This window comes from Mirounga angustirostris, unplaced genomic scaffold (genome assembly GCF_029215605.1).
Source record: "Mirounga angustirostris isolate CCGP_5_RB_7025 unplaced genomic scaffold, mMirAng1.0.hap1 SCAF_2, whole genome shotgun sequence".
Taxonomy (NCBI): domain Eukaryota; kingdom Metazoa; phylum Chordata; class Mammalia; order Carnivora; family Phocidae; genus Mirounga; species Mirounga angustirostris.
In genome coordinates, this window is record NW_026991710.1 from 64254652 (window position 1) to 64270179 (window position 15528).

The 15528-nt window shown below is 37.1% G+C and overlaps 1 protein-coding gene across 5 annotated transcripts in view; it reads right to left on the minus strand.

Moving 5' to 3' along the window:
* Window positions 1–15528, minus strand: part of ANTXR2 (ANTXR cell adhesion molecule 2) — a 151425-nt gene that overhangs the window by 98414 nt on the left and 37483 nt on the right. For all 5 annotated transcript variants that reach the window (XM_045880923.3, XM_064584678.1, XM_045880922.3 and 2 more), the window contains 2 exons: window positions 13276–13374; window positions 10983–11052 (listed from right to left, as the gene is read on the minus strand). In XM_045880923.3, coding sequence (XP_045736879.1) covers window positions 10983–11052; window positions 13276–13374 — 169 coding nt within the window. The remainder of the gene's footprint in view (window positions 1–10982; window positions 11053–13275; window positions 13375–15528) is intronic.

The window sequence follows — 15528 nt, forward strand, 5'->3', positions numbered from 1 at the left end:
AATGAATTACTGAATTAGTAAATTACTAATTACTCTGAATTAGTAAAATTTTGTTATATTTAGAAGATTTCTTCTCGGGGTGCCTGGGTGGCTCAGATGGTTAAGCGTCTGCCTTCGGCTCAGGTCATGATCCCAGGGTCCTGGGATCGAGTTGGGGTCCTTGCTAAGCGGGGAGCCTGCTTCTCCCTCTGCCTCTGCCTCTCTCTCTCTCTCTGACTCTCATGAATAAATAAATAAAACATAAAAAAAAAAAAAAAATTTCTTCCTCTATCCCTTGAATTGAAAGCCAAATACTACTAGTTACAGAGAGTTATGATAAAAGAGAAGCAATCTCAAACCACCGGTAAAATTTTCAATTATGATACCAGAGAGGAGAGATGAGAAATATTATTTAGTCCCTGCTCTGTGCCAGACACCACCCTCAGCATTTTATGGACATTATCTCCTTTAATCCTCATAACAACCCTTAAAGTAAGTAGTAGTTTCACAGTTGTGCAGATGGGGTACATAAGGCCCAGAAATGCTAATTGCCTTGCCAAAAGTGGTAAAGCTAGGTAGGGTTCTAACTAATTTTGAAGTCTTTCCATCAGACCATACAGGCTTGTTGAAATTAAAGTCCTTAATGTGTTTCTTTTCTCAATGCGATATTTAGTTTGGATTCATACAGGAACAGAGCTATTAGGAAAGATACTCCTAGCAAACTTGGAGCTGAACTCTTCTTCAAAATTCAGGAATACTCCTATTAAAAACATGTCTTGTAAATTATTCCCTCCAAAATATTTTGTTTAAAAAAAAAAAAAGTTCAGCTATCTCCAGAAACGAATGAGAACTTACGATGTTTACATCAACTTGTTTGAACTTTTGAACTAGTTCCCCACAGAACGCCAAGCAGCTTATTTAAGAAAGAAAACTTCAACCCAATTGCTTATTCTGCAGGAATGAGTGCCTTGTTTTGTTTTATTTTTTTTGAAGACGAAGCATAGTTGAATCCAAAAATAATCTCTCCTAGTTTCCAATTCCTCTATTTTAAAACACGTACCAGAAAGCATACCACATGGTAGGCATGGTTTTAGTTTGGGGTAAGATGATCTAATTCACAATAATATATGATTGTTGCAAGTAAATTACTGATTCAATTTAGTGGGTTCAGTAGATAAGACTGAAGTTGTTTATAATGTGGTGCTTAGAATTCACCAGAAATAAAGCTGCTCTCTAATTAATGAAGGAAACATTAAAAGCTTTAATGCTTCCGGACTGAGAAAAAGGAAAAAAAGAAGATTTTAATGTGTATCCAAATGGAATAAGAACAGAAGCTATATCTTACAAGAAATTCACTCTTTCCTGTAGTAGAAATACATGTTGATGAGATCTCGTAGGCAACCAAAACAACCGTGCACTATCCCCAAATCTCAGTCTAGTACAATGTGGCTAGTGTCACATAAAACTGAGTTAAGTCTCCACAGATATGGAGATGATGATTCTTTTGACATGTGGACCCAACTGAAACAATATGATCTTCCCCTTCTTGAGAGCAGAGCACGGCCCTCAACAACAGTTGACAATGACGGCATTTCTCGAGTCCCTCCTATGAGCCAGACACACCGCGCTCATCTTCTCATTTAACCTGCACAGAGACCCACTGAGCTGGGCAGCAGCATCTTCTCCACTTGCCAAGTGAAGAAACCCAAGCTTACAAAGGCACCCTGCCCAAACACTGAACTTCTCTGACTCTGTAGTCAAAGTGCTTTTACTTCTACCCCATACTTCCTTAATCCTTGATAAATACATTAGGGTCTGACATTTAAATTTCTCTCATCGGCCAGAGCGGAGTAACACGCCTCCAAGTTTCTGCTATACTCATACATTGCTCATGGTTAACTAGAATGTCATTTGCTAAATACTAAGAGAACATGAAAAATATGCTATTAAAGTTACTTCTGCTTTTAAATGTTGTTGTTTCTTTAGAAAAACATTTTTGAAATTATCGGTACGATACTGGCACTACCATGAATGATACCTTTGCCCAACCTTATGCTACTCCTTTGCTGGCACACAGACTGATAAAGCCACCCTGCCCTCTAACCGAAACCTAATACCCTGACCTTTCTCGTTACCCCAAAACTCCGATATATGTATTTAATGTTTTCTGTCATATTTCACGTCAGTTCTGTTAGTACCTATGGATTGCTCATTCCTATATAACCCCTATTTCTGGTTAGTGTATTACTAACAATAGAACCCACACTCTCAGTTACAGAGACTTTACTATGGATTAAAAAAATATATGAAAGTCATGTTGGTTTTACATAATTCCATACAGAAGTGAGAAGTGAGGGGACAGTTCATTTTTTAAAAAGATTTTATTTACTTGTCAGAAAGAGAGAGAGCACGGGCAGGGGGAGGGGCAGAGGAAGAGGGAGAAGTAGGCTCTCCGCCGAGCAGGGAGCCCGATGCGGTACTCGATCCCAGGACCCCGGGATCATGACCTGAGCCGAAGGCAGATGCTTAACCGAATGAGCCACCCAGACATCTGGGAGAGTTCATTTTTATTTATCCTAAGAATCAATTAAAATTATAAGTGGGGAAGGATCTAGCCCAGGAGTTGAGGAATCAGGAGTCCTGGGTTTGAAGCCTAGTCACTTCACTCTCAATCTTGCATCCCTCAATCTGTAAAATGGGGATAATTTTACCTATTTCAGAGTTGTCTGGGGGAGGAGAGCTTAATAAAATAATAAACATAAAATATCCAACACAGTGGCTGGAACACAGCAGGTATTCTCACATTATTGTAACACCTGACTATTTTTCTAACATTATTTAGAATAACAAGGTACTTTTTATATAAAATCTTTTAGACCCAAGCTAAAAATTAACACAGATAATACAGAAGAATATACAACAGCAATTAAATAATTACCTAACACTTTTTGCCTTCAAGAACTTCATTCTACTCACTGCTATATACAAATATAGAGAGATAAACTGTTCAGTACCTGCCTAGTACATAAACATCATGCAGGTTAGTGGAAAAAAACTTTTCAGTGCTATTTCCTTCCTGTTACAAAACATCATCTGATTAAACCCAACATCATAGGTATGTTGGGCTGTGTGTTTACACCTCAAACCTAAAACTGTACTCTAAATTGGTTTATAAATGCTTGCCAATACGTTCATTCGCTCACTCAATCATTCTATTATTAGTTAATTAAACAAATATTTGTAAATTGCCTACAATAGACCAAGCTAGGATGTGCTTGGTAACAGGGTTGCAATAACAAATAAAACACAGTATTAAAACATAAATGAAAGGGAGCCACATAAACAATTACAATAGAGTGTGACAGTATCTAAAACAGGTGTAAGCACAGGGGTACTAGGGGACCCAGTTGTGGGAGACACTACCAGTTCAGCTTTGCCATGGGGACATCAAGCAAGGTTTCCTGCAGGAACTCACTCAAACATGAATCCTAAAGTATGATCAGGAGATAATAAGGAAAAGAGATTAGAAAGCGATCCAAGAGGAAGGAGTGCTATTTGATAGGCTGGAAGGTAAGAAAGGTACAGAATAGTCAAGGAACTAAAATCATTCAATATGGCAGCAACAAAGAGTGTGAGACTGAGATTATACGGCCTGAGTAGGGAAGGATTATGAAAAACCCAGGATGCAATCTTTTAGACATTTAGAATCAGTCTTAAGAGTTTTTCAACTACGTAGAAATACCGTCATAACTGTGTTTTACAAATATCCTTCTTTTTACAGAGTAGAGCATAGATTGGAAGAGTAAATTCTACAGTAGAAAGACCAATTACGAACGTCTTGGTGTATTTCAAATAAGAACCAAAGTCTAATTGAACTGAAATAGTGGCAATAAGGGTGGTGTGAAAATGAAAATTGGGAGTTATAAAGGAGTTAGAATAAAAATGATTGGACATTAACTGGATGTACAAGGTAAGGAGAAAGGAAATCGTTAAAGATGACCAAAGTTTCTGTCTTGCTGTGAAGTGAGTTGCATAGGAAACACAGGAGAAGGAGTGAGTTTGAACAGAAGTACGTAAGTTTAACTTGGGAACTTCAAGTTGAATGTGCCCATGAAAAATCCAGATGAGTCAGCAGACATTTGGATAGTGGACTTTTGGATAGTGGGTTTAGAGCTAAGGAAAAGATCTTGTCTGGACATTTGGAACTCATCATAAGGAAAAGGAAGCCTTAGAGAAGATGCATTTATGGTCAGGAATCCCAGGAATCCCAAATCAGGCAATTTACAAAGTGATAATTGAGTTAACAGACTGTAAGAAGAGGAGCCTGAGAAGAAACAGCCAGGGAAGTGAGAATATAAATCATGAAAGACAAAGGGAAAACTTCTGAGACAGGACTGGCCCACAGTGCATAATGCAGAGGTGGTCAGGGAAGAGAAGAAGGCTGAGAACTGACAACTACCAACATCCTTTTCTGTAAATTGGTTTTACATTGTTTAGAATTGCTTACAAATATCTTAATCCAATCTTTATTCCATCCTTATAATATTTTTTCAAAGTAGAAGGAGAGGGGTGCCTGGCTGGCTCAGTTCCTAGAGCATGTGACTCTTGATCTCAGGGTCCTGAGTTCAAGCCCCATGTTGGGCCTAGAGCTCATGTTAAAAAAAAAAAAAAAAGGTAGGATAGAAGAAACCTAAACAACTTACCATAACAAAAAGATTGCTTTAAGTGCATTTCAATGTCAATTGGTACTCAACAGTGATAAAACTAAATTCATTCCACACAAAAAAATTACTAAATAGTATTGTGATATATAATTAAGTAAATAAAATTCCGTAAGTCCTAATGGTCACAGTGAGTTTATTTAGTGTTTAAAGATGTAGGAGAGTTCCAAAACAGAATAGCTCAGTGCCATACGTCAGAGCTACTCTGAACTAAGAAATTTCATACACCATGAAATATGGTTGACATTTCGATCCACAGTAGCCTATTTGCAAAGTATTCATTTACTATTGACTTAATGCATATCCAATAAGACTGCCATTTTATGATCCATTAACAAAGATGAAAAAATTAAATTGTGAAAGACATTTGTTAGAAGTAATAAATAATTTACCTCCAATTTGCACATACTGAAAATTCAGCTGGCAACTACTCAAAAAGTTATTAGAACTGTGGTGACTTAAGGTATTTTGAAATCAAGTGCTACTATTAAATACTCTGCAGACCGTTTTAAAAATTACTTTTAAGTCTTCATATTTGTGAAGTTTAAAGATTCAACTTCGAGTGATGAGTATATATGTAAATTAGTGTTTTGTCTAAGGCTATTTTCTTTAAAGTGGTTAAAGGATTCCTAAATAAAATAATTTTTGAGATATTTCAATATATGTGTAAACTAATATATATGAAGACTGCTAGATTTCAGAAGGAAAAAAAAAAGCTGTATTCAGAGATGTGCTGCACATCACACTTAAGTTGTATTGTAAGTTGTTCTCAGTATTACACCAAAAATAACCCCTTTTTAGCTGTTTTTGCATATTTTAATAAAATAATGAAAATATACTTGGAAATAATCACTCAATTTTTAGTGCCTTGTATCCAAAAATGTCAAATGCCCTAGTAATAGCAAAAAAAACTGATAACACTTAGAAGCAGTATATAAGAGGATTTAAATACATATTTAAGGATATCCTCTATCTCATCGTATATCTATCCCTCTTTGAACACTCCTGGTTACCAAAACACTCTCTAAATAATTGTTAGAAAGATCTTCCTTACATTGAACTGAAATGTGCTTCCCTTTACCTTCCACTCTTTCCTTCTCCTTTCCTTGGAACAATAAAGAATAAGTCAAATCTGTCTTTCACATGACAGAGCTGATGTTTGAAGACAGCTGATGTGTCACACCTGAACCATATGTTTTTCAGTATTTTATATTTTACCCTATTTAACATTTCCATACTTGGCAACATCTTTTTGGCCACCCCTCAATGTATTCAAATTAATTGTTCTTCCTCTTAAAAGATAATTTCCAGAACTAAATATAATACTTAGGATGGAGATGCAAAACAGATTAGGTGAACTGATCACATTTATGGATATAATCAGAAAGCAATAGGGGTGCCTGGGTGGCTCAGTCAATTGAGCCTGCAGCTCAGGCCATGATCTCAGGGTCCTGGGATAGAGCCCCACATCAGGCTCCCTACTCAGTGGGGAACCTGCTTCTCCCTCTCCCTCGGCCCTTCCCTGTGCTTATGCTCTCTCTCTCTGTCAAATAAGTTAATAAAATCTTGAAAGAAAGAAAAGAAAGAAAGAAAGAAAGAAAGAAAGAGAGAGAGAGAGAGAGAGAGAGAGAGAGAGGGAGAAAGAAAGAAAGAAAGAAAGAAAGAAAGAAAGAAAGAAAGAAAGAAAGAAAGGAAGGAAGAAAAAGAAAAAGCAAGCAAGCAATACACCACATGAAAGAAAAGATAAATGGCTCTAACATTGAGGTGGGGGGTAGAGAAATAAAGAAACAGTCCTCAGCCTTACTAAGGTTTAGATTAGATTAGATCTCACTAAGATTCTAATGTTTACATTCAAAGTAAAGATATAACTAATGTCCTAGTATCCATGACAAAAATAAATAAAGTCTCATTCCTCATTAGGAACAGAAGAGAGAATAAGGTGTTGTTATATCACCTGCTACTAAAATAATGTTATTAGGGATTGTATGCACATACATATAAACACTTTTTTTTTTTTTTAAAGATTTTATTTATTTATTTGACAGAGAGAGACATAGCGAGAGCAGGAACACGAGCCGGGGGAGTGGGAGAGGGAGAAGCAGGCTTCCTGCAGAGCAGGGAGCCCGATGCAGGGCTCGATCCCAGGACCCTGGGATCATGACCTGAGCCGAAGGCAGACGCTTAACGACTGAGCCACCCAGGCGCCCCATATAAACACTTTTGAAAAGAAGTGTTCATGTGAGAAGCTGTGCAAAAGGCAGAATTTGTCCAACCGAGAAAGACAAGTGGAATGAATCAATTTTATTCCAGGCAAAATAATTGTATTAAAAAAATAACAACGTCGAAGAAAAGAACAAGATTCTATTACCAAGTCAGGCTCTAACCCCAGGTCTGCCACACCATTCATTTGAATGATCCTTCACTATCACATGCTTAAAATTTTCCACATACACTAATGTCCCACCACTTCTTACTCAAAACACTCTGTCAAGTGTCTTCCCACACTGCCTTTTAAGAGAACTAATACTATCAGTTTCATCTGATTTAGATATTTATTTCATATTTGCCAGAAGATTCTGGCCAATGTTTTTGAAAGCACATTTAACTATACCATATGCCTCCCTAAATCATCTCTATCAAACAAGCTGTAGGATAAGGCTCTGGTTCATTCTGTTCTGTTTTTCTTTCTTCACAATGTGTTTATGTATATTTACCCAATTTGCTCTGTTCTTCTTGCCAAATTACAGGTTTGAGATTTCAACTATGGCAGAGCAGCTGTGCTATTGTTGATGTCTCACTAAACAAGGGTCAGAGGATAAGCCCATACTGCAAGGACTAGTGACACTTGCACATTACACCATGAGGCGAATGCCCTGCATGGGGGAAGGATTCAAGGAACTTCACAGAGTCCTTCCTATTCAAACTTAAGACATTTTGGTACAAATGAGCCACTGGCAGAAATAAACTCCCAAACAATCTACAGATTTTTCAAGGTGAGATAATTTGTTTAATCATATGACATTTTAAAATTAAATTGTGTCCAGTGAAAGAAATACAAAAGAACAACCTCCTTACTACCACCTTTACATTCTTCCTGTTGAAGTGCTAAGAATGCATCCAACTCAGAGGCGCCTGGGTGGCTCAGTGGGTTAAGCGGCTGCCTTCAACTCAGGTCATGATCCCAGGGTCCTCTGAGCAAGCCCACATTGGGCTCCCTCCTCAGTTGGGGGGGTTCTGCTTCTCCCTCTCTCTCTGCCACTCCCCTCCCCCTGCCCATGCTATCTCTCTCTCTCTCTCTCTATCTCCCCCCCACTCTTTCTCCTGCTCTCTCTCAAATAAATAAATAAAATCCTAAAAAAAAAAAAAGAATCCATCCATCTCAATCTGAAAATCTATATCAAATAAATTCGATTAAACAGAGATGTCTCTCAAAGAAAGTACTTCAAAGACCCATTTCAAGAATGCTAACCAATGATACACCTGGATAAGATTTGCCCAGATAGCTTTAACCTTTGTTTACTCACAAGATCAATTTCCAAATGCAAACCTATGGTCCTAGCTCCACTGCTAGATTCTTTGTCCCCATCTCCCCAAATAAAGCAACTTCACGTTAACCCTCTTACAAACTAAAATTCCCCACGAGCCTTTAGGTTTCTAAAAGATTAATCCTCAAACCAAATGGAATTCAGGAAGTCACATAAAGATGAGAAAGGAACTGATAGAGCAGGCTAATGAGATAAGGCACGTGTCCACAGATACAGCTCTGAGACTATGCATCTGGCTTTGAGGCTGTCTATGTAGGGTTACTGCACCGGGGTGTTGTTAATTATTTAAGTGAGAGAACGAGGGGACCATCACCACATCTGTCGCCTTCACACAGGAAAAATCTTCATTCATTGTTGGGCCAGATGTGTTTATGTGAAACATAGACTAACTAGCTACTTAATGGGTTTGAATCCTTAGCCAAAAGCTAATTAGGCAAACATTAAGCATCAGTCACCTTACAAGGCTAAACTGTTTCCATTGTGTTGATTTTAATCCAATCTCATAAGAGAGCTCACCACCTACAAAAGTATCTGAAGGAAGGTCAAGGCAAAGGAAAGGTCCAAATTACTTGCAACATACTTAGAAGAAGAATAATGATGTCCCCAAATGCCCAACACAGTAACAAATTAAACCTCATGCTTTGCCTCAGTGGTATCATGTACTGAAAGAAAGAAAGAAAGAAAAGAAAGAAAGAAGGAAGGAAGGAAGGAAGGAAGGAAGGAAGGAAGGAAGGAAGGAAGGAAGGAAGAAAGAAAGAAAGAAAGAAAGAAAGAAAGAAAGAAAGAAAGAAAGAAAGAAAGAAAGAAAGAAACCAAAAATAATTATTTTAGACAGATCTCCTTCCCACCAAATTCTCAGTTTGCTTATAGGTGAAATATTAATGTCAAAAGCCAAACAAATGATGACTTCTCATGTCTCATATTTATTATGCTCTACATGATTTTTTAAAATGACATCCCCTGGGTATTTAGCCAATCTACAAATCACTGAAGAATATCAGCAGTTTCTACAGTAGTCTCTTCAAAAGGAGAGTGCCGAAAGGCGAAGTCTAGAGAAAACAAATTTAGTGTCTGGGATAGAATAGGCATACTGCATTTTATAGCTACTCTGGAGAGGAAAATAAACTGTCTTCCTTAACCACTCACTGCTATTAAAAAGCCAAGATAGTTTTCTGTTCTCTTAAATGGCATGTCCCCCCAGTAAGATTCTGGCCACTTTTCCCCTACCTGATATAAGTCCCTGCCCCCAGCCGTGCCCCCCCCAGCCCAGGAATCAAAGGTATTCTTTTTGCTTTTTAGATAACTAGTAATTCAAAATACTTGAGAAAAATGCATACATCCTCTCATCTAACAAACGTTTATGAATCTGTTGTGTGTCAAGCATTGTGTTAGGTGTTACAGGCAGAGCAAGAAACAGAACAAAATCTATCCTAGCAGGAAAGGAGACACAAAAACAAACAAATAAATGCATGGGAGAAAAAAATTAACCATGAAAAACAAGGGAAGAGGGAGTGCCAAACTTAAGAGGGGGAAGACTGTATTGATTAAATAGGGTGACCAGGAAGCATTTCCCAAGAAGGTGATATTTGAACAAGGCTTGAAGAAGGTGCGAGTGAATGAGGAGAAGGGCATTTCAAGCAGAGGGAACAATGAGTGGAAAAGTGTCAATGTGGTTAAGGAACAGCGGAGAGACCAGTGTGACCCTAACAGAAGGGGCAAAGGAAGATGGAGAGAGGGGGGCCAGATCCTATAGAACCTTGTAGAACATTGCAATATTTAGATTTTTCACACTGGGTGGAAAATATCGAGGATTTTAAGTGGAGGGGTGACATAAATGACCTGTCTTAACAGGGTCACTCCTGCCAAGGACAGAAGCAGAAAAACCAGGAGAAGCTAATGAACCTTGTATATTTTATATTCCTCTGCTCTATATGCGAGATCAATATAAAGTAATCCTGTATCTTATGTAGTATAAGATATTCTAAACATATTGTATCCCCTACTATTGGGCTAAGGAATATCTGAACTGTCTCCAATCATTTCCTTCATAATAGAGAGGGTAAAAAAAAATCACAAATGGAAAAACTAAATTACTAGTGGAATTATCTGTGTTGAGGTGATTTAAATAAAAGCTCTTCTTCCAAACTAAATATCCCTTTTTTTAACCAGCCATCATTATAGTTTATTGCCATACCAAAGATCATGAGAAAATAGACATTAACAGGACCTGGATACAAATTAAAGCACGAATATTTTCTAGTCCAAGGTATGCCTTACTGAGCCATGTTCCTTCTGCTCTTTAATACTGATATTTAAATACCATAGGAATTAATCAAAATCTCACTTTGGAACTCACGTGTGTGTGTATATGTGTGTATGTGCATGTGTAAATGTAATACTCTAAAGTTCGAAATAATGATTGTAGCTCTGATTATTTAAAGGGCTCTAGCAATAGTTCTCATACCCATCCAGATAAATATTTATAGGGCCTTTTAATCAATATTTAAGAAACAAGATAAAGCAGATGTTAGCATTTTCACCCTACTAAGAGTATATTATATATAGTTATAGTACTAACCAGAGTGGTTTGCCTAGAGCTTACTATTTCAGGTTCACTCTGTACATCAAAAAAAAAAAAAAAAAAAAGAGGCAGTAAAATAATTAATGTATATTTGTCACCATTTCCTAATAATTTGTAGCTAACATGTTTTTAAAATGTTTTTAATGAAGTACTTACTCTCCAACTTTATTCAGGGCAGGTGCAGGACAAAGCATAGAATTAACGTCCACACTTACTGGATTAACGCCTAGAAAATAAAACGCCACTGAATTAATACAGAGCTTTACGTATCTCACACGGTTTCATTAATACTATGAGAAACATAACAGCAATCAGGGGTCAATGGTGAAACATTAGTTATATTAGCATGAAAAACTAAATAGATTCTCATCTAAAAAGAGAAGGAAAAGAAAATGAAAAAATAGAGATCATAAGCCTCACTGACATACAGTTTTAGTAAATTATAAGTTATGGGGTTTTTTTGTTTGTTTTAAAGATTTTATTTATTTATTTGACAGAGAGAGACACAGCGAGAGAGGGAACACAAGCAGGGGGAGGGGGAGAGGGAGAAGCAGGCCTCCCGCCAAGCAGGGAGCCCAATGTGGGGCTCGATCCCAGGACCCTGGGATCATGACCTGAGCTGAAGGCAGACGCTTAACGACTGAGCCACCCAGGCACCCCTATGGTTTTTTATTAGACTAAATTCACAAACATTTGTAGATATTATAAAATTATCATCTTTTCCATCTCCATTTTTCAAATATCTTAGGCTCTGAAGGATGATATATATTTTAAAAGCAGAATTTAAAAACAATAGAGAAAAGATGAATATCCAAGGATGAATGAATTTATTTCAAGAGTTTAATAAGAGAGTTGTATCTTACAATAAATAAATTTCATAAAACTAAATGCTTAAATTGCCCTAATAATTTTAATAACATATGGGAAAAGAAAATCTGGCCTATTAACTATTCAGGAAAGTTACACAATCAAATGGATAATCCCAGAATGTGAGGGATGAAAATACAATCTGACTCCACTTATTTCTTTAGTGACTTACTTTAATAAACTTCATCTTACGTAGCAAAGGAAAACATATGTTTATACTATAATCGAGTATGTACTCAAAGGGAGTCAGGTAAAGCTAACCTTTAGATTCAGATGAATAAAAATAAAATTATTTTGTCCTCTTCAATTGTGGAATCTACTATGAAGATTTTGGTACAAATTCTATTGTCTTGCCTTACCAAAATGATGATCCTAACAGGAAAGAGAGGACTTAATCATGACATTTTCCATGCTGAGATCCTCTCCACGTTAATCCAACAAACACACACTGAACAGTTGCTGTGGGCATAGCCAAAGCTCTGCTATTGGAGTGTGTAGTACCATCAGAAAAACAGCAAAACTGTACGTGAACCTCTCAAAAAATAACTCTACCAGAGTTCACAGAGTTATAGCTTCTGCCTTACGGATGAAAATTTTAGAAGCCAATATAATCATCGATGAGGAAAAAATGTCTTAAAAAAGAGACCCAAAATGCTCAGAACATTAAGATCTATTGAAGGAGTTTTTTGCAGAATGAAGATAAAAACATATTCATCTGCTGTTTTGAAAGCCACATTAGGGAAAATAAAACCTAACTGCATAAATACGATAATTAGCAACAAACAGAGCTAAGCGGGCATTGAAGATCAAAATATGTGAAGTATCTAAAAATATAAAATACATAAAAAATCCATAAGACAAAAAGCCTTTGTCCAGGAGCTGATTGGAAAATTATTGGGAAACTAGATAAAGAAAACGAGTGAGAGGGGCGCCTGGGTGGCTCAGTTGGTTAAGCAACTGCCTTCGGCTCAGGTCATGATCCTGGAGTCCCGGGATCGAGTCCCGCATTGGGCTCCCTGCTCAGAGGGGAGTCTGCTTCTCCCTCTCCCCCTCCCCCCTCTTGTGCTCTGTCTCTAAAATAAATAAATAAAATCTTTTAAAAAAAATTAAAAAAAGAAAACAAGTGAGAATAAAATAAGGGAATAAGCAGTAGAATAGTCCAAGAGTTAGATTTTCAGGCAAGAGTGATAATAAATAAATCTGGAGAAAGAGGCAATTAAATCGAGCAGATGATGTCGTCCACACAGAGTGCAGTCAGGAAAACTGGGTTCGACTCTCAGCTCTGCCCTTTACTGACTGTGTCACCACAGGCAAATTATTTTACTCTTTCAGCCATTAGACCATTATCTGTAAAATGAAGCCTCTTAGGCTAGGGTTCGGCATTTCTTAAGTTATAAACAAAGGTTGTAATCATTAAATAACAAAAATAATTATTACTATTTGTACTATCACTGGACTTCACTTCTTTCTCCTGTGATTAAAAAATATAGCATGGTTGATTTCAGTTGAAAAGAAGAGAAAACACTTGATGTTTATATGCTATGCAGATATTCAAGCAACAATGAGATTATGGGGAACCTACTCTTTGTGTATGTTTCATTCACAGTGTAGGTACAGAGGACACTCCCATCCCGACTGCCCAAGTTGAATCCTCTTCCAGACAAAACAATCTGAAATTCATCTAAAAGAAAAATAAACATTGTAATCCCTGCTTTACAAAAGAAAGACATAACTTAAAAGTGTCAAGGTGCACAGAATCAATTTCTTCATAGTATTCAGCCCACTAGTAACAACGAAGACATTGCTTTATTTCCGACTCTCTTGGACCCTTTAGTGAAATTCAGGGAAGATAGCATTTATTGCCACATAGGAAGGCATTATTTTATTTTTTAAGCAAAGTGTTTTCTAACAGTAACCAAGATACTAGAATTGAAACCTAACAGTTACTCCCACATACCACAGAAATTTCCCCTTACTCCATCTTCTCTGTCCCCAGAGAAGGAAGGAAGGAAGGAAGAAAAGAGAGAGGGAGAGAGGAAAGAAAGGAAAGAAAGGAAAGAAAGGAAAGAAAGGAAAGAAAGAAAGAAAGAAAGAAAGAAAGAAAGAAAGAAAGAAAGAAAGAAAGAAAGAAAGAAAAATTTCCCCAAATTCTATCCTCAGGAAAATACATCAGGAAAGAATCTTTGTTTTTCTCTACTCTTAGGTATTAAGGTATGGGAATGTAAAGAAAATTATTCACGTTCTTTGTTTCTTAGAACTGTCATATGTTGTATTTTCTTTAAAGATTTATTTATTTATTTATTTATTTGACAGAGAGACACAGTGAGAGAGGGAACACAAGCAGGGGGAGTGGGAGAGAGAGAAGCAGGCCTCCCGCCGAGCAGGGAGCCCGATGTGGGGCTCGATCCCAGGACCCTGGGATCATGACCTCAGCCGAAGGCAGACGCTTAACGACTGAGCCACCCAGGTGCCCCTGTTGTATTTTCTTTAATCTCTGACACCCCATACGGAGTTCTTTAATGGTTTCTTGACATTACTAATCCCGTTTTCACTCTCTCTTGCATACAAACTTATAACTCACCAGAGGTCATGCATTTTGGACTATTAACAATCTATGGCCAGTCATTAAAGAAAGTTTATTCAACTTATTGCTCAGGACTCTATATAGGAGGAGCAGTCACTAAATGTTAGAGAGTAAAATACAATGCAAGGAAAACAGGGTAACTGATCAAATATCTTGATCGGCATTTAACCGTCTGCTGTTTAGCTATAAGATGGTATATTAACTATTTTAACAGTGATTAACTCTCAGTCTTCTCAGACAATCTCCTATCTACCATAATCTAACATGTATATAGTAATTTATTGAGGAAGAAAAGATTGCTATGCCACTCTTCATTAAGTATATTATAAAAGGAATTTCACTTATAAAGTGCAGGTAAAACGTAAAATGTGACTCAGTGAAAAGAACATGGCTTTAGAGTCGGACAGACAAGAGTCAAATAGGACAATTCCTAAAGCAAGTACTGAACCACTCAGCCTCAGTTTTGTCATCTGTGAACCACGGATTATAAAACTGTCAAATAGTGTTGTTATGAAGATTAGGTAAAATCATAAAGGCAAAGGGATGCTCTGGGATGTTCAAATGCACTATTCCTCTTAAACATCTCAATGACCATTAAATAGGAAGTCTACAAGATACAGAACTTAAGACAATCTCCAGCAGTTGAGAGGCTCTGTGGGAAATTACACAGCACATTTCCTCTTCCACTAGACCCAATATTCTTCCTTTACTAGATTAAAATGAACTCCAGGTCAGCCTTGAAGAAGAAACAGAATAGGCCAGAGAGTATCACATTCTCCTTGGGTAAGGATGGCTTGGGAAGGGCTAAAACCTGAGTTTGTTCTTAGGGCCAGCTAATGAAGCCAGCTGCTTCTTCCCTGCCATCCGCCCATCCATCACCTCTGTACGTGCCCTGAGCTGGTGGGAACTGTACTTTGGCCAGGTCATCAAGGCACAGAGCTCAAAGTCCACAAATACATGACTGTTTGTATAATCAGAAAAAAGAAAGAATCTCATATTTTATTTTACTTGTCATAGGAAAGGTCTCAAACATGAACTAAATATACAGAAAATTCTAAAAGCCTGTCACACAATATGTTCATTATTTAAAATAACACTCCAATCTTAAAAAATTTGAATTTAAAATAGAAATATTTCAAGGAATTATTTAAAAATTCTTACAGAAAAGGATGCCAAAAAAGTTAATTTTGTTATTCTCTTTCCAACATGAGTTTCAAATCATATAATCTAACGAGGGGGAAAAAATACAAT